Below are 27,206 nucleotides of genomic sequence, written 5' to 3'. Positions count from 1 at the left end.
ATACTTGTCAACTCTCAACAGCGCCACTAGCTCCCGCGTATGAACTCCACGCAGATAAACAGCCAGACGGGGTGCAGAGGTGCAATCACGAGAAGCGGAGGTTTCAAATGCTGGTATTAAATACTTGTCAAGGTGAATGCAAAGTATCTCTACGTTCGTTTTTAATCTGTTAAAATGCCCAGTCGTGACAGAAGTAGAATATCGGTGTATCTACTTTTTACCATGACTGCCACAAGGATTGGCGCATGTCATATTTTGAAACTCAAACAAAGATGCCCCTTGATATTTTTGACAGGATTATCCTGTAAGTAATCACAATCACCTTTCTAAAATAATTCACTTTTAACCCACTTTTAACATCAAGCAAAAAACATATGCCATTTTTGAAAGATTTTGACATGCCTTCAGTGAAAACAATGACACAAACGAGCATTCATCTAAAACACCATTAATGTAACAGTAATTACCCCCCTCGACTGTTAATGTAACACTTTAATGATAGAATGTCAACACCCCGTGCCGTTTTTTAGGTATGGTAAACTATTTATTTCATTTTCATTGGTGTTTTGACAAGTTCACTGTGATTAACTTCTTTGAACAATAGCCGGGGCAGTGGGGTAGCCAGCATTGCGGTTTGTGTGTGTGTGGTGTCACCGTGTGGTGTGTGTGTGTGTGTGTTTTTTTTGTTTAATGGCGCACTCAGCTTATTCCAGCTATATGACGGCTGTCTGTAAATAATCAAGTCTGGACCAGACAATCCAGTGATTGACATCATGAGCATTGATCCACACAATTGAGATCTCATGTATCAACCAAGTCAGCAAGATCCTGTTAGTCGCATCTTACGACAAGCCTTTTACAGCCCACCAGCCTAGTGGTTAAAGGGGCACTTCCTAGCTATCTAACACTGCCAACTTGGATGCACTAGCAGCTGTTAGTCGATTTTCTTGCAAACGCAACTGAGCGAGATTGGGCTACCATCCGCTAGGACCGCATAAATAAACGTTGAGGCCATATCTATAATCATGCCTGGAAACTGATTTCTGAACTTTGATCTTTGAAGATTTCAATACAGTATTACAAAAGGCGTATGTTAATTAATTTCTCCAACCTAAACAAACTGAAAAAAACAAACAATGGAAGCTCATCGGATGTTATTTGGAGATATCACTGATGGTTATAGTTATAAAAAAAATATCCCTGCAGTGAAAGCATTTTTGGGTTTCAGATTGCGTATTTTTCAGAAATATGATTACTACTCCCTTGTTGTCATCCATGTTTACTGGTATAACCCTACACCTGTGCATTTGTCGTCATTCACTTGATGCTCAATTAATGAATTTATTACTGGTATAGTTAGTAGTAGCACCATTCAGATTGCCTTACAAAGGTTCCTAAAGCAGACAGAATACACCCATACCAGGGCATGAAGTGCTGATGTGAAAACAACACACTTTGTTCAAAGGATTAACTGATAATACGTTGATTGATAGCTCACGCAATGGATTTCTTTAAAGAACTGTGGACATCATGAAAATAGTTGTCACATGTGCTATCTCAGCTGACCAATGAGATTTGTCACCTGCGTGAAACTTGTGAAACAAACGTATGTGATCAGTTGAGATACGAACAAGAGTTATAATATCCAGAAATGCCAATATATTTTAGAATATATCAGATTGTTACAAAGACATGTGACATCGAACTTTGTACACCTGCTGATGTATTGGATATTGTTCCTTTATGTGGATATTGACAAATGCATTCCTCGAACAAGGTAATTCCTTAATATTATACATATAACTTTGGTCGGCTGTAATTGCTATATTTGCATTTTGTTTTCTCTCATTTGCTGTAGTGGGCCAGACAACAGTAAGTCGTTGTTTTCTCAAGCCTAAATATTTCAGTCATTTTACGAACTGACTGAAACAAGTCTCCATTTATTATCCCCCGCCACAAAGTGGAAGGGGGATATAGGAAGGGGTGCTGTCCGTCCGTCCGTCACATTTCGTTTCCGGAGCAGATCTTGAAAACCGTACCATATTTCTTCACCAAACTTGATCTAGTTGTGAACTGGTGCCTTTTGATAGTTTGGGATTTAATTTTTTTTTATTTTTTGAGTTTCCATGGCAACGACTTTGATTTAGACTGAAAATGGTGGTAGTCCTCGTTTCCGGGGCAGATCTTGAAAACCGTACCACATTTCTTCACCCAACTTGGCACCTAGGTAGATCTAGTGGTGAACTGGTGCCTTTTGATAGTTTGGGATTTGAATTTTTTTTTTTCGTGTTTCCATGGCAACGAATTTGTTTTACACTGAAAATGGCGATAGTCCTCGTTTCCAGAGCAGATCTTGAAAACCATACTATATTTCTTCATCAAACTTGGCACATAGATAGGTCTAGTGGTGAACTGGTGTCTTTTGATAGTTTGGGATTTAATTTTTTATTTTTTTTTTAGTTTCCATGGCAGCGACTTTGATTTAGACTGAAAATGGCGGTAGTCCTCGTTTCCGGAGCAGATCTTGAAAACCGTATCATATTTCTTCACCATACTTGGCACATAGATAGGTCTAGTGGGGAACTGGTGCCTTTTGATAGTTTGGGATTTTTAAAAAAAAAGTTATTTTTCGAGTTTCCATGGCAACGGCTTTGATTTAGACTGAAAATGGCGGTAGTCCTCGTTTCCGGAGCTGATCTTGAAAACCCTACCATATTTCTTCACCAAACTTGGCACATAGATAGGTCTAGTGGTGAACTGGTGTCTTTTGATAGTTTGGGATTTAAATTTTTTGTTTTTTTGTTTCAATGGCAACCAAACTTAGCACATAATGTCATCTCACAGTATTGAATACATTTCCTTTTCTTGTTGGTAAGTTCTACATTGCTTGAGTGTATGTTCCTCCAAAAAATGTCATGGTCACAGTTGTTGTATTCACTGACTAACTTCATGCAGAAACACAACTCATTACAAATACAACAGTGTAACTGATCTTAAACCTACTCAACTGTATAAACACTATATATTCTTGTCAACCATACTCTGTACTTCACTTGCTTGATAACGGTGTTAGAATCTACACTGAAACCATCGCTCCTAATTGTAATATAGAAGTTGTTCGTCCATATGTCTCATCCATACTCATTACAAATACAGTTACGTATTCTATCATAATCTGCAGATGGCAAAACAACACCAGTAATAACTTTTTTAGTGCTGCAATTAGGCCATTACTAAAGGTCCAGTGAACATAGTTCACAGGAGCTAATGCATTGCACACAACCAGACATGCTTAATAACTTGACAATAGACTAATTATGCAAGGGATCCGGGGTAGAACTGGTCTTCAGCCACCCATGCTTGTCGTAAAAGGCGACTAACGTGATCGGGTGGTCAGGCTCACTGACTTGGTTGATGCATGTCATCGATCCCAATTGCGTGGATCGATGTTCATGATGTAAATCACTGGATTGTCTGGTCCTGACTTGATTATTTACAGACCGCCGTCATATAGCTGGAATATTGCTGTGTGCGGCGTAAAACAACAAACCAAAAACAACAAAAAATTATGCAAGGATTAGAAGCCCCAAAATATAGAAATGTACTTTGACTTTCATTTTCTTTTGACAAGATTTGTAATAAATAAACAACATTTTCTCCAGAATGTCCCTGACTACGTCTGAGACCAGGACGCTGCAGTACCTACTGCAGGTGTCCAAACCTGCCCACAATCCACTGGTGACTGTAGCTGGGCTCACGGCCATCTTTGAGTTTGTCAAGTCCACATATGACTGGAAGGTTGTGCAGTACCTGTTGGAGGAGGGCCTGGCCGATGTACTGGTCAGCTGTCTGGACACCTGGACGCCGGGGGGCAAGAACCAGGACATACATGGTGTTCTCGTGATGCTCGCGTTGAAAGTCACCCACCACCTTGCATCCATGTCTCCACTTGTTCTGCGCCCGCTGATGACAGTCAGATTTTACACATCCCTACTTCAATTGACAGACACCAAAGGAGACTTTTTCAGATTCTCTTGTGAGTTTCAGGAAATGTTTTCCCTCTTAACACGGGGAAAACAGCTGATAGCAAATGTTGTCATGGAAACAGTTGGCGGAGATGTTAAACAACATCTTGGAAACATCCTGAAATATCCCATAGACCTGCCTGGACGTATCTACAGGTGCAGCTGCTTCGACACCAGTGGTGAGACGGACGTCAACATCACACAGCAGCTGATGAGCAAAGGTCTGGCCTGGCCCACCTTAAATATCCAGGGAGGAGAACTGAAGGACTGGAAGGACGTGATTGTCACCGAGCATCTCAGGGATCAGTACTTCTATGCTCTTCTTGGTGAGGCGGCAATTAGGCAGGCAGCTGCCATTAAGTCCCTCATAGAAAATGTGAAGGGTGATCTACATGTGGCAGCCATCGAGGTTGGAAAGATTGTGCTCATGGTTGTTGTTCGAGATGGGCAGCTGGAACATGTCCGAGGTCAGGTTGTCAGCTATGTTGGAGAATGGGTGAAGGCGACGATGTTGGAGTACGGAGGGGTGAGGGAAGTTCGGCTGAAGAATGTTTTTGAGTTGCCATCTGCTCTCAGCCTCATGTACTTCCCTGCCCAGACTTCCCTGTGCTACTTGGCAGGTAAGTTGTCGTGGCAACACATTCGCTCTTAAATATATGGAACCAGTACTAATGTACTGGAGCTTGTCATATCAATAAGTAGTTGTTAATGTCATGACAGAATTCTAAACCCATTATTCATGTTATAAACAAGAATGCAGTAGCAACCTTTTCGATAAATGTAATGTTAGCAAGTGATTCTTCATATTGTGACATATTCTTCAGTATTGTTTCAAACCTTGTGTTATGTTTTAGACCCTTCATAACAAACTGCAGATCTTCCATAACGAACAGATTGATGCCATGAAATATATGTAAATATTCACACACTTCTGATAACAAGTATTTGTCGTTAACTTGCTGTGGTTGTGCAGGTGTGCAAGCCCCGCCCAGTGATGTATACACTCTGCAGCTGGCCTTAGCATCCATGTGTAACCTCATCCGCTACTGTGTCGCATCAGGTGAGTGACCTCATCCCCTACTGTGTCGCAGCAGGTAACTTCATCTGCTACTGTGTCATGGCAGGTAACTTCATCTGCTACTGTGTGGCATCAGGTAAGTAAGCTCATCTGTTACTGTGTCGCAGCAGGTAACTTCTCCTGCTACTGTGTCGAGGCAGGTAACTTCATCTGCTACTGTGTGGCATCAGGTAAGTAAGCTCATCTGTTACTGTGTCGCAGCAGGTAACTTCTCCTGCTACTGTGTCGAGGCAGGTAACTTCATCTGCTACTGTGTGGCATCAGGTGAGTAAACTCATCTGTTACTGTGTCGCAGCAGGTAACTTCATCTGCTACTGTGTCGAGGCAGGTAACTTCATCTGCTACAGTGTGGCATCAGGTGAGTAAACTCATCTGTTACTGTGTCGCAGCAGGTAACTTCATCTGCTACTGTGTCGAGGCAGGTAACTTCATCTGCTACTGTGTGGCATCAGGTGAGTAAACTCATCTGTTACTGTGTCGCATCAGGTAACTTCATCTGCTACTGTGTCGAGGCAGGTAACTTCATCTGCTACTGTGTGGCATCAGGTGAGTAAACTCATCTGTTACTGTGTTGCATCAGGTAACTTCATCCGCTACTGTGTACCATCAGGTGAATAACTTCATCAGCTGCTTTGCTTTATATCAAAGCAGTTTCAGGAGCTTCCATGAAATGTCCCCTTGTTTTCAGGGTTGACTTTGTTGAAGACTGGTTGTTTGACATACTTGCTGCCAGTCCTGCGCTGCCCAGACTCCAGCCTGGTGCTACAGACTCTCCGCATCCTCAACAACCTCGCCACCAACCCCCACACCGACAAGACTGTATTTGAACCAGTTCTCCATGACCTACTTGGTGAGTAGGCCAACTCTCAATCTGTACCACCTTCTGTATCACCCTAAATCCCAGATGTATAGACACACACACACTGTACTACCTTTTGTGCCACCCTGTGCCACTTTCTGTATCACCTGTACCACCTGTGTCACCTGTCCCACCTTCTGTATCACCTGTACTACCTTCTGTATCACCTGCACCTCTTTCTGTATCACCTGTACCACCTTCTGTATCACCTGTACCACCTTCTGTATCACCTGTACCACCTTCTGTATCACCTGCACCTTTCTGTATCACCTGCACCTTTCTGTATCACCTGTACCACCTTCTGTATCACCTGTACCACTTTCTGTATCACCTGTACCACCTGTGTCACCTGCACCACCTTTTGTAGCACCTGCACCACCTTCTGTATCACCTATACCACCTTCTGTATCACCTGTATCACCTTCTGTATCACCTATACCACCTTCTGTATCACCTGTACCACCTTCTGTATCACCTGTACCACCTTCTGTATCACCTGTACCACCTTCTGTATCACCTGCACCACCTTCTGTATCACCTGCACCACCTTCTGTGTCACCTGCACCACTTTCTGTATCACCTGTACCACCTTCTGTATCACCTGCACCACCTTCTGTATCACCTGCACCACCTTCTGTATCACCTGCACCACCTTCTGTATCACCTGTGCAACCTTCTATATCATCTGTGCCACCTTCTGTATCACCTCTGACACCTTCTATATCATCTGTGCCACCTTCTGTATCATCTGTATCACCTTCTGTATCATCTGTGCCACCCTCTGTATCACCTGTGCCACCTTCTGTATCATCTGTGCCACCTTCTGTATCACCTGTACCACCTTCTGTATCATCTGTGCCACCTTCTGTATCACATGCACCACCTTCTGTATCACCTGTCCCACCTTCTGTATCACCTGTCCCACCTTCTGTATCATCTGTGCCACCCTCTGTATCACCTGTGCCACCTTCTGTATCATCTGTGCCACCTTCTGTATCACCTGTACCACCTTCTGTATCATCTGTGCCACCTTCTGTATCACCTGCACCACCTTCTGTATCACCTGTCCCACCTTCTGTATCACCTGTACCACCTACCACTGTAAGTTACAGCACTGTGCCACCTTCTGTATCACCTGTGCTACCTTCTGTATCATCTGTTCCACCTTCTGTATCACCTGTACCACCTTCTGTATCACCTGTACCACCTTCTGTATCACCTGTACTAACTTCTATATCACCTGTATCACCTTCTGTATCACCTGTACTACCTTCTGTGTCACCTGCACCACTTTCTGTATCACCTGTACCACCTTCTGTATCACCTGTACCACCTTCTGTATCACCTTTTCTACCTTCTGTATCACCTGTACCACCTTCTGTATCACCTGTACTACCTTCTGTATCACCTGTACCACCTACCACTGTAAGTTACAGCACTGTGCCACCTTCTGTATCATCTGTTCCACCTTCTGCATCACCTGTACCACCTTCTGTATCACCTGTACCACCTTCTGTATCACCTGTACTACCTTCTGTATCACCTGTATCACCTTCGGTATCACCTGTACTACCTTCTGTGTCACCTGCACCACCTTCTGTATCACCTGTACCACCTTCTGTATCACCTTTTCTACCTTCTGTATCACCTGTATCACCTTCTGTGTCACCTGCACCACTTTCTGTATCACCTGTACCACCTTCTGTATCACCTGTACCACCTGTACCACCTACCACTGTAAGTTACAGCGCTGTACCACCTTCTGTATCACCTGTACCACCTTCTGTATCACCTGCACCACCTTCTGTATCACCTGCACCACCTCTTCTGTACATTGTGTTATTTTGTGGTTAGGGGTGGTCGGGTAGCCTAGTGGTTAAAGCGTTCGCTCGTCTCGCCGAAGATTCAGGTTCGATTCTCGACATGGGTACAATGTGTGAAGCCCATTTCTGGTGTCCCCCGCCGTGATATTGCTGGAATATTGCTAAAAGCGGCGTAAAAACCAAACTCACTCACTACTTTGTGGTTCAGTTGTAAGTACAAGGGAGAGATTCAGCTGCTGCTGGCTGTGTTCACTTAGCTTGTGTTGTACTGGCTTGTCAGGGTGAAGCCCAAGTTTCCAGACCACTAGCATGGTGACTTCACAGCTGATGGCCTTAACGTTTGCTTCATGTTGGTGGTTGTAGAGCTGTTGAGGAGTGTTCCAGACCACTAGCATGGTGACTTCACAGCTGATGGCCTTAACGTTTGATTCATGTTGGTGGTTGTAGAGTTGTTGAGGAGTGTTCCAGACCACTAGCATGGTGACTTCACAGCTGATGGCCTTAACGTTTGCTTATGTTGGTGGTTGTGGGGTGTTGAGGAGTGTTCCAGACCACTAGCATGGTGACTTCACAGCTGATGGCCTTAACGTTTGCTTATGTTGGTGGTTGTAGAGTTGTTGAGGAGTGTTCCAGACCACTAGCATGGTGACTTCACAGCTGATGGCCTTAACGTTTGCTTCATGTTGGTGGTTGTAGAGCTGTTGAGGAGTGTTCCAGACCACTAGCATGGTGACTTCACAGCTGATGGCCTTGTTTGCTTCATGTTGGTGGTTGTAGAGCTGTTGAGGAGTGTTCCAGACCACTAGCATGGTGCCTTCACAGCTGATGGCCTTAACGTTTGCTTCATGTTGGTGGTTGTAGAGCTGTTGAGGAGTGTGCCTGACAAGGGTTGGAGCGTCAACGTGAGGGAGGACACCAGCTACACCTGCATGTCCTGCATCGCCAACATCCTCACTTTCTCCAGACACTACCGCTCGGTCTTCTACCAGAACGAGGGTCAGTCAGACACGTTAAAGTATCCTGGTTTGAAGAGATATAATGGAATGGGTGTTTTCTTGTGAAAAGGAGTGACCAGTTGATACTGTAGGGGGGAAGGAGGGAAGGAGGGGGGATGCATGAGAAAAATAATTATAATTCAGACTTGTGAAACAAAAAGTAAGTCTGCCACAAAGAATACATTGTTGCCAGTTTAAGATAAAATTAGCCTCCTACTTTTAATAATATTTGACTTTGCAACTGTGAGCTGTAGCTGAAAACTATCCACTTACTTACTTTGGATATTTAACGTGCGCTTTCCGACTGATGCGTATTTCGCACACGGGCCCGGCCAGGCCATTTAATGTGTTTCCGAAAGGGGCGAAAGTGGTCTGTGCAACCCAAGAGGGGGGTTTTAGGGGTTGCTTATATAGAATTTGGGAATTTTGAGATTTGGAATAGATGCCGATGGGATTGGGGAGGAGAACTAAGGGAGCTGGGTATGGTGGATGTTTGTTTGTTTATGTGATTTTGATTTGGTAGGTTATTGTGTTTTTAGATGCGTTTTATTAGTTCCGTTTTTATTTAGAATACGCCTAAGGCCTTGAAGTTTTCTAGTTTATTTTGTGGGTTTAGTATTGCTTCTAGAGTTAGAGCCTTGTTTAGATTGAGGGTGGTTTGTAATGCGGTTCGATGTGTTAGGTAGTGTGTGCAGTGGATGAGTGCGTGTTCTGGGGTTTCTGGTTGTTTGCAGTGTGGGCAGTTACCTGTAGTGTGTTTTTTAAAAATATCCAGTTCCCGTTTCCATAAAATACCAGACATCCATCCCACCACTGGTTAGAATACTGTACATCTGGAAATTAATGCGTCTCCAATTTAATATGACTGCTGAACCTTAGCCAAAAATGTGACTCAATATCAATGCGACTCCCACCCCGTCCCTAATTGAATGATACATCCTTACCTTAATCCAATCAAATAGCACAGCTTATTAGGGCTGAGTTGAGCCCTTCTGTAAAAACAATAAGCATGTTTTCCTAAAAACATCACACAGTTTATATGTTTACCCTGTTGACTGGCACTAAGGAAGTTCAAAGGCAATAAGATTATTGAATCAACAACAGTTCACTGATAGGTATGCGGAGTAGGTGTCAACAAGCTTGACATGAGTGGGTACAACTCTTGACCCCAGCAGTGATAACTCACCGGATGCCCATTGTGTAATTCCTATTTTTTGAAGGACATTGTTATATACTTGTTACAACTGCTGCTACGCAAAGTGTGCATCTTATTGTTGATAGTCATTTGGAGACATAAATGCATAGATGATTAATGCGAGCAAAGACCACTCGCGTTTTTCCCATAGCTCACGTTAATTTCAAGATTTACAGTATAAGCCCATCACTTGAATGCATGTCGTGAGAGGCAACTAAATTTGATCAGGTTCAGGCTGGGTGAGTTAATTGCGTGTCATAGTTCCCAGTGTGGTATGTTGCTCATTATAATATAATTGTCTGTTTGTTTGTTTGTTTGTTGTTTAACGCCGCACTCAGCAATATTCCACCTATATGACGGCGGTCTGTAAATAATGGAGTCAAGACAATCCAGTGATTGACGATATGAGCATCGATCAACGCAATTGGGATACGATGACATGCATCAACCAAGTCAGCCAGCCTGACCACCCGATCCCGTTAGTCGCCTCTTACGACAAGCATTGTTGCCTTTTATGGCAAGCATGGGTTGCTGAAGACCTGTTCTACTCGGATCTTCACGGTCTTGCTGATAATAACAGCCACTAAAGTACTCATGGAAATGAAAAAAACCTGTTTTTCTGGATTTAATAATCGACACAAAGCATTACGTAGATGTAAATACGAAATAACAAAACAACTGGAAAAGTACTAGTCTAGATTTGCTAGTTTTATCTCAGTGCTCAATACAAAATGTACTTTACAGGAGGTAATTTGTAGGCACTTTCAACATTCAAAAATAAAACTAAGTCCAAATTGACATGGCAGAAACAGGCTATAGGCATTATGCAAATTAGCCTGGAAAAAAAGTTATCAAAACAACAATAAAAAAAACAGCTATGTTGAGTATTGATTACAGTCACACAATCACAGAGTCAATGGTATCAGTATTGAAAGAATTGATAATATTAAATTACCTGTCAGGTCTAAACTGTTAACCAAGGTCAGTCAATAAGTCAATAAATAAAGTAAAAATTCTGTCTTGCAGATTATATTTTTTTCTTCAGTTTCTCCATAGTAAGAATGTCATATTTATCTGTTTGGGCCAGTTACTAAGAATACATTGCTTCTCAAGATTTTTTTTTAAGAACTGTATGGGTTATGGGAAAGAGGGTTTTAAGTTCCTATATTGTATTTCTTTGATAGGATACAAATCTATGTAAGTAAACTGTTTTTACTGAACAATGTCGCTGTTTGGCCACGCCCTTTTGGCTCTATGTCTGAATGTCATGTCAAAAACACAATCGAAAAAAAACTCTTTTCATAACAATGTTAAGAAGTTGGAAGAAAATGAAGACATGAAATATTTTAGCCGTAACAAAATCTTTATTGCTTGAAACAATGTGCTTAAAAATAAAATATTAAAAGTAGGACAGTTTTACAGAGGGCGCTGTTTGAGAGAAACAAGACATTCTGATTGACAAGTCATATGTGACCCAGTATACAGTGACACGATGTACTTGAATGTTTAAGTAGCAGACAGTAGATATGTGCAGGCCTCAAAGACAGGATCATCAGATATAGCCAGATTGAAAAAATAAAGTAATGATTTTTATATTGTTACTGTATTTAGCAACATTGTGGGTGGGTGATTTGCAGGTCAGTCTGTATTTTCATTCATTATCTAGCTTATAGCCACTTGAACAGAAACTTTATAAGTTCGAACTTGACTTGAGAGGTCATGAATGTAAGAATGTATGTTTGCTTAAAACTTATGCAAGCATCATTGACAGATTTATAATGGGAGGGATACTCTGTTTAAATTATTTGAAAATAAATGTTAAATTGGAAAATAAATAACCCTTAGGTGGATCTAGAGGGGGGCCAGGGGTCTGCCCCCTCCCCTTTTGAAAACCAAGTGTAGTTTGTTGTAGGCAGTAAAATTGACTGAGAGAGGATTTTTATATTTTCGACCCCTTTTAAAAATGCTGGATCAATCTTTGTAACTCCTAGTGTATGTTCACTGAAATATACTTTGTCGATACAACAGGTACACATGTCAACCATGACAATACATCTGTATGCCAATCAGTATGTCCGAACAGTAGATCAACCTTGTATAATCACAAGCAAGGTACCGCTATTAACGACCACTCTCGCGACCAAGGCTCAACAACCGACTCAATGCAGCACTATCAGTCAATCATAATTCAATACCCAATTCCTCCATTGACAAGGTACAGTTAATCATAGAGAGGGCGTGTGACACCGAGGTTGATAGCAGTAGGTTTTGAATGTAATAGCATGTTCTCTCTGGCTATTGAGAGTTGTCAATTGCCTGGTATTGTCGGTAGCGTGGGGTGTCGGCATGGGGTAGTCAATATATGAAGTTGGTTTTAACTGTTGGTGTATGTGGTTTCGCTGGGTACTGAATCACTGGGTCTGTGCTGTACTGGAGGGAAGATCTTGTGTCAGTGAGGTCATAACGATAAACTCTTTTCCAATTGCTTCTTTACAATGTGTAGTCATAGCTTCATTGTGAAGCCTTCACATATACTATCAGTGCTACAACAATGGAGTCTCCTTGACTGAACTTGTCTCTTCACTGACTTCATGGGGGGCCAGTTGTTTAAGGTGCCGTAATTCGCTGTGCAGAGTTGCATCCCTTAGGAACACCAGAAACCTATGATCGTGGTTTCGAATCACGGGTCAACTTCATGTGTGTAGTAGGCAAAGAAATAAGTTCACGGAACCCACAAGCAATACTTGAGTAATTCCGTTACTCTATTGTGTTTGTGATTCAGTATTCTAGTGTACACGGTCTATGCAGTGTTAGAAATTGGCACTAAAGTACTCATGGAAATGAAAAAACCCTGTTTTGCTGGATTTAATAATCGACACAAAGCATTAGGTAGATGTAAATACGAAATAACAAAACAACTGGAAAAGTACTAGTCTGGATTTGCTAGTTTTATCTCAGTGCTCAATACAAAATGTACTTTACAGGAGGTAATTTGTAGGCACTTTCAAATTAAAGTAAAAATAACAGCTATGTTTATGTACATAATAATAATGACATGTAAGTTGTTGTTTGAGAAGGGAATATGTTACTTTTACGTTCTGATATTTTGACGATGATTCACTATCCCACAATGCCACTCACAAATCACTAACCACTGACAAATCACATGCACGTGGGTTACAAGCACCTGTTTTCACCTGTCGTCAAGGTGTCATAGGTCATGGACATTCACCTTGTTCTACTAGCACCTGGTTATGCTCAGTTTCACAATAGTCTGTTTTGTTCATATTTTTACACACTTTTACGTGTAAAAAGACATAAAAACCTTTGATACGCTGTATTTGTGCCAAGGCCCAATTAGTACTAATTGAGTTGTTTGAATATTTATATATTGTGTATATTAACTTGCATTTATTTAAAATCTGAGATCGAAAAAACAGTTTTTTTTCATTTCCCTGAGTACTTTAGTGCATTTGGCCCAAAACGTTCATACATGTGTAGGGTATTCTTTGTACACTTAAGTCCTAGTGGCTTCTCTTTCCTGCAGGATTGTCAACTGTACTACGAATCATGGTGTGCTACAAACCATTCAGACCCGTTTACAAGATGGGCACTCAGCTTTTGCGCAACTTCCTGTATGTGACAGAGGTGAAGGCCACACAGCGAGGAACCCCAGATGGTGTTGAGGCCCCAAAGGCTGACACGTGAGAGGACAGATTAGTGATGATGAAGTATTTTTCCTTCTCATGTGCGACTTAGACTTTATTAAACAAATGCTGTGTTGGTGAAAAAAAAGAGATACAGTTTATATGAATGCCTATTGTACCACTGTGCAGATTTGCGTCCCCTGGGCACACAGGAAATATATGGTTGTTGGTACAAATCAAATCCCCGTTCGCCCCGATTATATGTCTAGGTTTGTTAGCACCATACCCGTGCTCTTGGGTTACGTCAAAGTGGTAAAGGCCCGAGACCTGTACACTTTCCTCTAACAGTAAGCTGGACTGACATTTAGTCTCAGAAATAAAATTATTGTATTTAAAAATATACATCTATTAAATAGATAAATAAAATCCAAATGGAGTCGAGAATAATGCTTAATTTCAGGAGCTGAAGCAGTCTAGACTTGCCCAATCATCCTAGACTTGAGTTAGACTCCTTTCTTAATTTGTTCTTTTGGGTCTGGGAGACAGACTGACAGTTAGCTGACACACCATGATATGACTGGAATATAAAACCCCACTCACTCACTCATTCACCCAATAGAGAGACCATTTAAATATGCAATGTCACTTCAAGGAATTAGTCTCATGTGGCTGCCATTTCCTTCCATATTTACAGTAGGGGCAGTCAGGTAGTCTAGTGGTTAAAGCGTTCACTCGTCACGCTGAAGACCCAGGTTCGATTCCTGACGTGGGTACAATGTGTGAAGTCCATTTCTGGTGTCCCCCGTCGTGATATTGCTGGAATATTGCTAAAAGCACCGTAAAACCATACTCACTCACTCACTCATATTTACAGTTAACTACGATTATAACCAACTCAAAGGGACCACTAATTTTAGTTAGTTATAACCGTGGTTCGTTATTAGCATTCATACAGCATAACTACAGCAAATTTAAGGGACAAAAGTAAATTCATTATAGCCATCAGTTCATTATTAGCATGTTCGTTATAAACATAGTTGACTGTCGTATGTACCATACTGTATTGAAGGAAATAATTTTGAAATTTAATTTAATTAGTAGTGACAGTTCATCATATGTTTATAATAATAATGAATATTGTTCCAGATTCATACTTTTGTTTTATTAGCAACAATTACGTAATTTAATTCCCGCAGAAGACGGCGTGTTTCCCTTTTGCAAAAGCTAGAAAATGTTGATGAAAACCCGGAAGTTAAAATGTGGTTGACATTGTTTATGAGTTACATTTGAATGATTCCCTCACGGTTTTCAAATTTTATGGACCCATCTGGAATCAAACTCAATTCATCTTGCTGTTTGGCCACTAGAAATAGTTCAAAATTTGTAATCCTCGCATGGTGACCATTCTCTGCGAGAGGGAACAAACAGGTATCGTCTTATTTAAAGGCAAATATCTAAACTAGGATAGTCTGTGGTCTGAAAATTAAATATTGTTAAGGAGGAAGGGTTGTAGGTATACCTATTTAGAAATTGTGTATATTGTTGACTCTTGTGAAAGACTCAACATTCAGATTTGAGTATAGTTTTCTTTTTCCTAGGGTGACTGCAGGAAGCACTAGTTTGGACCAGACAAACAGTCCTCAGCGGCCGGTCACCTTCCAGGCAGAGGTGACTACATCAGTTACACAGTGTCCTGCTCTGTCTGTGTGTGTGTCTGTGCGTGTGTGAGAGTGTGAGTGAGTGTCTGTGTCTGCGTATGTGCGCGTCAGTGAATGTGGGTCTGTGCGAGTGTGGGTCTGCGTGTCTGTGTAAATGTGTGTGTGTGTCAGTCTGTCAGTGTGTGTGTCAGTCTGTCAGTGTGTGTGTCAGTGTGTGTGTTTGTGTCTGTCAGTCAGTGTGTCTGTGTAGTGTATGCATATTAGGCAGTGTATATGTGTGCCTGTGTGTATCTGTCAGTTTGTGTGTATGTCTGTCTGTCAGTCAGTTTCTTTGTATGTGCAGTGTATGCATATTGGACAGTGTTTGTGTTTGTCTGTCTGTGTGTGTGTGTTTGTGGCGCTGATAAAATACGATGCTTTTTAGAATGTCTTTTTCAAGAACCCTACGCAAGCAACAGATATTTTACGCCCGTTTCCTGGGGTTCATCCATGGGATAAAACCTTGGGGCTGATGTCTCTCGGTTTTATCCTGCAGATGCGTGTTTTGTATGTCATGAAAACCCCTGGGCGTGCTTTATCCTACACATAATGACAGTGTTTAAACCCCTCACTCCCTATTCTCCACTGTGTTACAGGACATCAGCTCTAGTGAGGAGGACGAGGGGGATACAAATGGAGGACGTCGTGCGTCCCCCACAACAGGTGCAGCATTTGTAGGTCAGCGCACGGGGGAGGTGCTGTCATGGAGGGCGGGAGGGAGGGGCATAGATGGAGGGAGGGAGGGAGGGAGGGAAGGCTTCAGAGAGGCATATTAATTGTTCTGACCAGTAATTTGTTTATTGTTTGATGAGGACAGGACCTGTGTTCACTTGAGGATTGTCTGGTTACTACTGCAACTCTTGTTACTGAAGAATTTTGACTAGGATAATTCTGATGTCATGAGCCCTGATTCAGTTGGTATACAAACTGTTACATAAGCTTCCTTCTCATTTTCAGTGATGAGGATCTTCCATGTATCCACGAATTTCCGTGAATTTTAGTGACCACAAATTTGTTAAAATCTGATGATTTCCCCCCATAAACACCTCCAAATTATGGACCACGCTTCATTGCAAAGAAGTTTGAGCTGAAAAGGAAAATATCCATTCTCATCCTTTCATGTTACCATGGTTACAGATGGTGATGTTGTGGCCATCAACTCAGGGGAGATGCAGGACACTCCAGACCAGCAGTACATCTATGGTGAGTGGTGGGCAGACTCTTCCCCTCTGTCATCTACTTCCTATGACTGGTTATATAGATGGTTTGTTTCCAAGGTGTAACAAGAAAAAGTACCTGCTTTTATCATAATTTACAACTTTCTTTTTACAATTATTCAATCCTGGTGACACTGACTCCTCTCCTCCTGGTGATGTAATACAGACTGACTCCACTCTCCTCCTGGTGACACAACACCAGACTGACTCCTCTCTCCTCCTGGTGACACAACACCAGACTGACTCCTCTCTCCTCCTGGTGACACAACACCAGACTGACTCCACTCTCCTCCTGGTCCCACTGACTCCTCTCTCCTCCTGATGACACAACACCAGACTGACTCCACTCTCCTCCTGGTGACACTGACTCCTCTCCTCCTGGTGACACTGACTCCTCTCTCCTCCTGGTGACACTGACTACTCTCCTCCTGGTGACACAACACCAGACTGACTCCTCTCTCCTCCTGTTGACACTGACTCCTCTCTCCTCCTGGTGACACAACACCAGACTGACTCCACTCTCCTCCTGGTGACACTGACTCCTCTCCTCCTGGTGACACTGACTCCTCTCTCCTCCTGGTGACACTGACTACTCTCCTCCTGGTGACACAACACCAGACTGACTCCTCTCTCCTCCTGGTGACACAACACCAGACTGACTCCACTGTTTTTATTACAGGTTCTCGGGTGGATTTCTGTAATGATGTGACACATGAAATCCGACCCCCTAAAGAGTTGTCCCAAGTCTCCGCCCTGGCCATCGCGGATGTCGCCTGTGGGATGCTGAACAGTAAGTCAGGGCATGGAGGTGAACTCATCTCTCTTTGGTTTAGATATTCATGAACACGCTTTTGCACTCACTCACTCACTCACTCACAAATTTCACTCCCCGCTCTCTTTGGTTTAAATATTCATGAACACACTTTTGCACTCACTCAATCACTCAGGGGGCACGGGTGTCCCAGTCGTCTAAGGCGCCGCGATTCGCTGTGCAGAGTTGCGTCCCTTGGGCACACCAGAAACCTATGATTGTGGGTTCGAATCCCGGTTCGCCCCGATTATGTTTCTAGGTTTGTCAGCACCATACCCGTGCTCGTGGGTTTCACCGAAGTGGTAAACGTCTGAGACCTGCATCACTTCGGGCTTTCCTCCCACATTAAGCTGACACGCCGTGATATAACTGGAATACTGTTAAAAGCGGCGTTAAACCCAACTCACTCACTCACTCACTCACTCACTCACTCACTCACTCACTCACTCACTCACTCACTCACCCACCCACCCACCCACTCACTCACCCACCCACTCACTCACTCACTCACTCACTCACTCACCCACCCACCCACCCACTCACTCACTCACTCACTCACCCACCCACACACCCACCCACCCACACACCCACCCACTTGCTCCAAGTCTTCAGTGCCTGTCCCCAGGTCGTGGTGGCTCTATCTACTTCGGTGTGTCTGAGGACCAGATTGTCCAGGGCATCAAGATTAAGCGTGAAGTCCGAGACTCCTTCCGTCTGGGTATTGATGACATGATGATTAAGCAGATCTCACCGCCTGTGTTGTACATCCAGTTTGAGCTGATTTACACGCCTGTCTTCAAGGCCACGTACAGACCCCCACCACATGACTACATCCAGGTGACAGATCTGTACATTGTAGGTGAGTACAATCAGGGGAAATCAGTTCCATCCATCTGCTTCTCAATGGGGACACCTTTTCTCAAAAACTATTTAAGTTAAAGATGTATTATTTGTCGTGATCTCAGATGAGTTAAAAAATTGATGTCTTAAATTTATGGAGTTACTGCCCTTGATCCATGTTATTTTTCTTGAATAAAACTATGCAAGCTTATCTAAGACATACAAAATAAACTGGAAGATGATTATAATCTTTGTTTAACATGAGGGGCGGTCGGGTAGCCTAGTGGTTAAAGCGTTCGGCCGTCACGCCGAAGACCCGGGTTCAATTCCCGACATGGGTACAATGTGTGAAGCCCATGTCTGGTGTCCCCCGCCGTGATATTGCTTGAATATTGCTAAAAGAGGGGTAAAATCATACTCACTCACTCATACATTTGTTTAACATTAAAGTCTTACTGAAGCAGATATTTGTACAAGTTTTATGGAGTAGATCTTGAATTCAACCTCTTCCACAAGCAGCTGGACAAACTGATAATTTAGAATGTCACATTTCATTGCACATTTTAATGTCTTTTAGATTGGACAATGGGAGGGGGATATTAATGACTACGTCTTCTTGCTCACTACTGTATGAACAAACACAGTTCTTACGTGCCCTGTGGTTTCTGGCAATTCAAGGCCCTTTTTGGGGGCACGGGTGGCCCAGTCGTCTAAGGCGCCGCGATTCGCTGAGCAGAGTTGCGTCCTTTGGGCACGCCAGAAACCTATGATTGTGGGTTCGAATCCCGGTTCGCCCCAATTATGTTTCTAGGTTTGTCAGCACCATACCCGTGCTCAGGGGGTTTCACCGAAGTGTCTGAGACCTGCGTCACTTCGGGCTTTCCTCCCACATTAAGCTGACACGCCGCGATATAACTTGAATACTGTTAAAAGTGGCGTTAAACCCAACTCACACATTCAAGGCCCTTTTCGAGCTGACTTGGGAGCGGTTGTGTAGCCAAGTGGTTAAAGCGTTCGCTCGTCATGCCGAAGACCCGACAAGGGTACAATGTGTGAAGCCCATTTCTGGTGTCCCTGCCGTGATATTGCATTAATATTGCTAAAAGCGGCGTAAAATCATATTCACTCACTGTGGTGGGGGATAACTGTTTTTTCTGTTTACAGACTACTGTGACGTAGATGTATATTTCATTATCTCCACACATATGCTTCTTGTTTGGTCTGACTGTATGAAGTCTGGAGAATTAACAACATTTCAATCGGACAAAACTTGATCCTCTTACATTGCAGAGCTCCGAATTCGACCAAGTCGAGGTACTCTCCACTCAACCAAGGACTGTCTCTACAGGTTCGGTGCCAGAACACTTCCTCTCACTATCAAGGTCAGTGTTGTGGTGGCTGATGAAGTAAGGGTGTGTTCTGTGTGCGTTGCAGGAGCTGCTTGTGCTGTGAAGATATGACCTTGAGTTTGTTTCCAGTGAGAATATGGGTGACGATATGACCTCGAGTTTGTGCCCCAGTGGGGATATGAGTGACGATATGACCTCGAGTTTGTGTCCCAGTGAGAATATGGGTGACGATATGACCTTGTGTTTGTCCCAGTGGTAATACAGGAGAACATAGTATAGTATAGTGGGGATAAAGGTAAACAATTGACCTGTTTGTGTCCCAGTGGGGATATAAGTGGCTGATGAACTTGGGTGTGTGCTGTGCCTTGACATCTTCCTGAGGCAAGAGAGTTAACTGACTTTAAAAGTCCAGTTTCCACCCTTGCCGAACTTTGCTGGAATTCCTGGGCTCGATCGTAGCGCCACCAGTGGCTATTACCAGTTATGTCCCTTCTAAGCCTCTCCTATGGACCAATTAGATGCCACCTCTCGTATCACTTGCATTTGCTTCAAACAAAATGGTGGCGCCCAGTCAAGACGATCTAATCGATAATCAAGATCTGTATTGTGATACAACGGGTACATCAAATCACGCGAGCACCTTGATTAAAAACATGAAAAGATATGGAAAATATCTGTTGACGACGAGTTGACGGTGCACATGCTTTACAAATCCTGCAATCGATCGAAATCTGCACGACAGTTTCCAAACCGGATTTCGATTCCGTTGCGTGATTTTGATTGGACTATGCAAACACTCGTTAGTCAAGCCAAAATGTAACTCCATAATACCAGCCTAGTTAGGCAAGAGTGGAAACTTGACTTTGATAGTCAGTTAACTCCCTTGCCTCGGGAAGATGTGCCTTGTAGGAGTGGTGGCTGTGAAGTAGGAGTGTGTTGTGTGTTGTAGGAGGTGAAGAAGCTAGTTGTGTCCCAGTGATGATACTGGTGAACACATGACCTCATGTTTGTGTCCCAGTAGAGATATACGTGGCTGAGGAGTTTAGGGTGTGTGTTGTGTGTTGCAGGAGGTGAGAGAGCTAGTTGTGGTAGCCGAAGAAGATGTATACAAAGAGGAAATATTCAGTCTGAGACAGAAACTGAAGAACCTGAGAGACCGGAGGCTCACATCCTGAATATACAAGTTTTATATTTGTGGACTGATCTACCCAGAGTACCTACCCCATGGATAAAGTTGTGTCCCAGTGGGGATACAGGTGAATATGTGACCTCATGTGTGTGTCCCAGTGGGAATATAGGTGAAGATGTGACCTCATGTGTGTGTCCCAGTGATGATACAGATGAAGATGTGACCTTATGTTTCCGTCCCAGTGGGGATACAGGTGAAGATGTGACCCTGTGTTTGTGTCCCAGTGGGGATGAAGGTGAAGATAAGACCTCTTGTGTGTGTCCCAGTGGGGATAGAGTTGGGGATGTGACCTCATGTGTGTGTCCCAGTGGGGATATAGGTGAAGATAAGACCTCATGTGTGTGTCCAAGTGGGGATAGAGTTGGGGATGTGACCTCATGTGTGTGTCCCAGTGGGGATATAGGTTAAGATATGACCTCATGTTTCCATCCCATTCAGGGTAGCGGGGATAATGTGACATCTTGCTTGTCTCCCAGCTTAATATGAGTTGACCACCTGATGCCTGGGAGGAATCCCCTGGAAGTACAGGTAAAATAAGAGGCACTGTCCTCACCTGGAGTAGGCCCCTGGAAGTACAGGTCAAATAAGAGGCACTGTCTTCACCTGGAGTAGGCCCCTGGAAGTACAGGTCAAATAAGAGGCACTGTCTTCACCTGGAGTAGGCCCCTGGAAATACAGGTCAAATAAGAGGCACTGTCCTCACCTGGAGGCCCCCAGAAGTGCAGGTCAAATAAGAGGCCCTGTCCTCACCTGGAGGCCCCCAGAAGTGCAGGTCAAATAAGAGGCACTGTCCTCACCTGGAGGCTCCTAGAAGTACAGGTCAAATAAGAGGCACTGTCCTCACCTGGGGCAAACCCCTGGACGTACAGGTCAAATAAGAGGCACTGTCTTCACCTGGAGTAGGCCCCTGGAAGTACAGGTCAAATAAGAGGCACTGTCTTCACCTGGAGTAGGCCCCTGGAAGTACAGGTCAAATAAGAGGCACTGTCCTCACCTGGAGGCCCCCAGAAGTGCAGGTCAAATAAGAGGCACTGTCCTCACATGGAGGCCCCCAGAAGTACAGGTAAAATAAGAGGCACTGTCTTCACCTGGAGGCCCCTGGAAGTACAGGTAAAATAAGAGGCACTGTCCTCACCTGGAGGCCCCCAGAAGTACAGGTAAAATAAGAGGCACTGTCCTCACCTGGAGTCCCCTGGAAGTACAGGTCAAATAAGAGGAACTGTCTTCACCTGGAGTAGGCCCCTGGAAGTACAGGTCAAATAAGAGGCACTGTCTTCACCCGGAGTAGGCCCCTGGAAGTACAGGTCAAATAAGAGGCACTGTCCTCACCTGGAGTAGGCCCCTGGAAGTACAGGTCAAACAAGAGGCACTGTCCTCACCTGGAGGCTCCTAGAAGTACAGGTCAAATAAGAGGCACTGTCCTCACATGGAGGCCCCCGGAAGTGCAGGTCAAATAAGAGGCACTGTCCTCGCCTGGAGGAGGTGACACTCGGATGCCAAGGTCATTTTGTTGGTGAAGATGAATAAAGTTTATTTCTGATACATGTTGTTTTATGTCACTACTTTGATGCTGAACCTCGACAGCCATATTCGGTATAAGCCTGGCTCATATCACTGACCACAGTGTTGTAAGTTCTGACCCCTGACCTGACCTTCACTGACCCCTGACAAGTATTATGCAAATAGAGGACATTTAATTGTGGTTTGCCAAATATGGTGTTTGTCTCAACAGTATCGTGGTAAGACCTGGTATGTTCACGAATCATAACACAAGATGAAATAAAACTAGTAACCATCATTAAATATTCTATTTCTTATAAACTTCAAGCTAATGTTGCATCATTTCACTTCACAAACTAAGTGCACGAAACCGTTCCACCAGGGTTCACAATACGAGATGGTAGTTGATACTTTTGAGACTAACGGAAAATAATAGTATAGAAAACTACCCAAGTTATTTGATACCACCACTGTAGACAAACGTATAACTAACGGGCTACAATGACATGTAACTTTTAAAGTGCAAGTATCATTAAAATTAGTAATAGATTTATCTTACATCGTTATGTAGCTAGTATGAAGTACAATACGATGGCCGCGAAAAAGAGATTATGAAAAGTAAAGTTGGCGCTGTTTCGCTTAATTAAAAGTACGTATTTTGAGGTCAGTATTTGTCATAATCCAAACCTTAAATCTTAAAAGCGCTAACAGACCGCCTCCGTGGTCTAGTGGTAGAGCGTCCGCCCGGAGAGCGGAAGGTCCGGGGTTCGATCCCCGGCCGCGTCATACCAAAAGACGTTAAAAGATGGTACTTATTGTTACCCTGTCTGGCGCTCGGCATTAAGGGACTAAAAAAGGATTGGTCTGTATACTGTGTCTGAGTGGGGTATTCATGTTAAACTGCGGCACGGTATCTCACTGAGCTAGCACTATAAATCGGCAAACAAGCAGCCACACAAACACATACATGCACGTCGCTATATAAGTGCAAAAATCTTGGACGCGACGTTAAACTCCATTTCACCTAAAAGTGCTTACGAGGGAGACGGCCGGCTAGGTCTGCAAGCTGATTAAATATTACTCCCAGGCGGGTACAGAACATACGCGATCGTTTCAATGGTGGGAGACCAGTGTTGTATATATAATGCTGGTATGGATTAACTGTTTGATTGGTACGGATTCCTTGTATGTCACGAGTATGGCTGGTGGGGGCGTGTCAAGTAACCTTAAAGTGAATTAGGGGGCACGGGTGGCCCAGTCGTCTAAGGCGCCGCAATTCGCTGTGCAGAGTTGCGTCCCTTGGGCGCGTCAGAAACCTATGATTGTGGGTTCGAATCCCGGTTCTCAACGATTATGTTTCTAGGTTTGTCAGCACCATACCCGTGCTCGTGGGTTTCATCGAAGTGGTAAACGTCCGAGACCTGCATCACTTCGGGCTTTCCTCCCACATTAAGCTGACACGCCGTGATATAACTTGAATACTGTTAAAAGCGGCGTTAAACCCAACTCACTAAAGTGAATTATATCATTTTAACATCGTAAGATATTTTCCTGTTCACTTTTAGGAGCGCGGGTTCCACAACCACGCCCTCAATCTGCGCCGTTATAAAGATAAAAATCGATTGATCTTTGTGGCCAATTAATGATAATTAAAAAGAAAGGTATTGTTTTCACCGACAGTCATTATCTCACAACAACATGTAACCACAGTAGATTATTGCATAATGTGTGTCAGCAGTCAGTCCAGGTATCATAAAACATTCAGCCATGTGTACAGTAACACGTTTGCAAGTGACACGAATTCAGTCTATGACATGACACTTCATCTTTGTAGTGCTGTTGCATGACTGCAACGGGATATTGTGATTTGGATAAAATATACTAAACAAACGAACCAATCTGTGTGATGCAACCACTTGTAACCCATGCATCCAGGATGGAGACCATCCTGATTTTTGTTGTCACTTTTGTCGGTCACAGGTAGGGGTTCATTTGTACTTCTTCCGAAATCATTAATTCATCTTCAGAGAAACTTTCACATTCCATTATAACTCGATAACTATTGTCACTGTAGGAGTCGAACATATCGGCAAGTTGTGATCAGGATACTGTTAAAGGGAACGCACAATCTATCTGAGGACATCACATTACGGGTCACGTCAGGCCGACCTTGCGCAAACTTTGACCGACCAATGGAATGACCAATCAGAAGGCAGCTTTCTCGTGCTTTACGGCACAAATTACAAATTGGCGACTACGCTTCGAAACATATTTTGACAAATTCTCGATTACAAATTTGAAACCTGAACAAAAAAAACCATTTTGGAATGGCTAATAGATGGTCTAGATTGTATGGATTCAGTCGTTAAACCCGTAACTATTGTTAGGAATACACCATGTTAAAGTTTTCGAGATTGCATGACTAGAAATCACATTCCGACTGTCCCTTTCATAATCTGGTAAGCGACGCACTGATTGGTCGGATGAAAGGTCGGTCTGACGTGATCCCTAATGGGATGTCTTCAGATCTTTGTTTAGCGGTAGCGAGAACTAAGGTCTGATTTTAATGAGATTGAGGGAACGCAGTAAGTACGATCGATGCTTCATTTTGTACACAAATCAGCGAATATTTGAAAAGTATCAAAAGAAAATTAATGAAAGTACCGAATGATAAATGCAATTAAAAAAATAGTGATGTAAATTGACTTTGTTACATTTCAGTGAAACAGTAAATTTCAACCCTTTTCTCCCAGTCATACTCAAGCCTGCTAGAGTGTGAACGGAAGGGCTGGCTTGTGCCATCAAGCGTGTAGTTTTGGAGGTAGCTTGTGCCACCAAGCGTGTAGTTTTGGAGATGGCTTGTGCCATCAAGCGTGTAGTTTTGGAGGTAGCTTGTGCCATCAAGCGTGTAGTTTTGGAGGTAGCTTGTGCCACCAAGCGTGTAGTTTTGGAGGTAGCTTGTGCCACCAAGCGTGTAGTTTTGGAGGTAGCTTGTGCCACCAAGCGTGTAGTTTGGGAGGTAGCTTGTGCCATCAAGCGTGTAGTTTTGGAGGTAGCTTGTGCCATCAAACGTGTAACTTTGGAGGTAACTTGTGCCATCAAGCGTGTAGTTTTGGAGGTAGCTTGTGCCATCAAGCGTGTAGTTTTGGAGGTAGCTTGTGCCATCAAGCGTGTAGTTTTGGAGGTAGCTTGTGCCATCAAGCGTGTAGTTTTGGAGGTAGCTTGTGCCATCAAATGTGTAATTTTGGAGGTAGCTTGTGCCATCAAGCGTGTAGTTTTGGAGGGAGCTTGTGCCATCAGTCTTGGAGGTAGCTTGTGCCATCAAGCGTGTAGTTTTGGAGGTAGCTTGTGCCATCAGTCTTGGAGGTAGCTTGTGCCATCAAGCGTGTAGTTTTGGAGGTAGCTTGTGTCATCTAATGTGTAGTTTTGGAGGTAGCTTGTGCCATCAGTCTTGGAGGTAGCTTGTGTCATCAAGCGTGTAGTTTTGGAGGTAGCTTGTGTCATCTAATGTGTAGTTTTGGAGGTAGCTTGTGCCATCAGTCTTTGAAGTAGGTTGTGTCATCAAGCGTGTAGTTTTGGAGGTAGCTTGTGCCATCAGTCTTGGAGGTAGCTTGTGTCATCAAGCGTGTAGTTTTGGAGGTAGCTTGTGCCATCAGTCTTGGAGGTAGCTTGTGTCATCAAGCGTGTAGTTTTGGAGGTAGCTTGTGCCATCTAATGTGTAGTTTTGGAGGTAGCTTGTGCCATCAGTCTTGGAGGTAGCTTGTGTCATCAAGCGTGTAGTTTTAGAGGTAGCTTGTGTCATCAAGCGTGTAGTTTTGGAGGTAGCTTGTGTCATCAAGCGTGTAGTTTTGGAGGGAGCTTGTGCCATCAAGCGTGTAGTTTTGGAGGGAGCTTTTGCCATCAATCGTGTAGTTTTGGAGGTAGCTTGTGTCATCAGTCTTGGAGGTAGCTTGTGCCATCAGTCTTGGAGGTAGCTTGTGCCATCAGTCTTGGAGGTAGCTTGTGTCATGAAATGTGTAGTCTTGGAGGTAGCTTGTGCCATCAAACGTGTAGTTTTGGAGGGAGCTTGTGTCATCAAACGTGTAGTCTTGGAGGTAGCTTGTGCCATCAAACGTGTAGTCTTGGAGGTAGCTTGTGCCATCAAACGTGTAGTCTTGGAGGTAGCTTGTGCCATCAAGCGTGTAGTTTTGGAGGTAGCTTGTGCCATCAAACGTGTAGTCTTGGAGGTAGCTTGTGCCACCAAGCGTGTAGTCTTGGAGGTAGCTTGTGCCACCAAGCGTGTAGTTTTGGAGGTAGCTTGTGTCATCAAGCGTGTAGTTTTGGAGGTAGCTTGTGCCATCAGTCTTGGAGGTAGCTTGTGCCATCAAACGTGTAGTTTTGGAGGTAGCTTGTGCCACCAAGCGTGTAGTTTTGGAGGGAGCTTGTGCCATCAAACGTGTAGTCTTGGAGGTAGCTTGTGCCATCAAACGTGTAGTCTTGGAGGTAGCTTGTGCCACCAAGCGTGTAGTTTTGGAGGTAGCTTGTGTCATCAAGCGTGTAGTTTTGGAGGTAGCTTGTGCCATCAGTCTTGGAGGTAGCTTGTGCCATCAAACGTGTAGTTTTGGAGGGAGCTTTTGCCATCAATCGTGTAGTTTTGGAGGTAGCTTGTGCCATCAATCGTGTAGTTTTGGAGGTAGCTTGTGCCATCAGTCTTGGAGGTAGCTTGTGCCATCAAGCGTTTAGTTTTGGAGGTAGCTTGTGTCATCAAACGTGTAATTTTGGAGGTAGCTTGTGCCATCAAGCGTGTAGTTTTGGAGGTAACTTGTGCCACAAAGCGTGTAATTTTGGAGGTAGCTTGTGCCATCAAGCGTGTAATATTGGAGGTAGCTTGTGCCATCAAACGTGTAATTTTGGAGGTAGCTTGTGCCACAAAGCGAGTAGTTTTGGAGGTAGCTTGTGCCATCAAGCGTGTAGTTTTGGAGGTAGCTTGTGCCATCAAGCG

General features: G+C 43.6%; 2 protein-coding genes across 7 annotated transcripts; one reads left to right on the top strand and one right to left on the bottom strand.

The window, feature by feature from the left end:
* The first annotated feature begins 9 nt into the window (after window positions 1-9).
* On the top strand, window positions 10-22,267 carry LOC124114148. 6 transcript variants are annotated; one of them, XR_007219292.1, is made up of 14 exons: window positions 10-132; window positions 3,663-4,645; window positions 4,999-5,085; window positions 5,792-5,953; window positions 8,647-8,781; window positions 13,523-13,679; window positions 15,221-15,290; window positions 15,916-15,997; window positions 16,457-16,522; window positions 17,216-17,326; window positions 17,973-18,206; window positions 19,478-19,569; window positions 20,604-21,303; window positions 21,595-22,267. XR_007219292.1 is itself a non-coding variant. In XM_048388939.1 (13 exons), exons 2-13 carry the CDS (start codon window positions 3,664-3,666, stop codon window positions 20,709-20,711), a joined length of 2,271 nt encoding a protein of 756 aa, XP_048244896.1. In that variant the 5' UTR covers window positions 10-132; window position 3,663; the 3' UTR covers window positions 20,712-22,267. The 6 variants fall into 6 exon arrangements, 2 of the variants coding, with proteins under 2 accessions (XP_048244896.1, XP_048244895.1); XR_007219291.1 differs by having other exon boundaries at window positions 21,498-22,267; XR_007219290.1 differs by having other exon boundaries at window positions 21,404-22,267.
* Window positions 22,268-26,208: 3,941 nt separating this feature from the next.
* On the bottom strand, window positions 26,209-26,787 carry LOC125376984. Its single transcript, XM_048389738.1, has one exon. The coding sequence runs from the start codon at window positions 26,785-26,787 to the stop codon at window positions 26,209-26,211; it is 579 nt and encodes a 192-aa protein (XP_048245695.1).
* Window positions 26,788-27,206: the final 419 nt, after the last annotated feature.

The sequence above is a fragment of the Haliotis rufescens genome, unplaced genomic scaffold, assembly GCF_023055435.1.
Source record: "Haliotis rufescens isolate VD_foot unplaced genomic scaffold, xgHalRufe1.0.p SCAF_8, whole genome shotgun sequence".
Lineage (NCBI taxonomy): Eukaryota > Metazoa > Mollusca > Gastropoda > Lepetellida > Haliotidae > Haliotis > Haliotis rufescens.
Note: the sequence above shows the minus strand (reverse complement) of the source record. Positions and strands in the feature narration are given on the sequence as shown.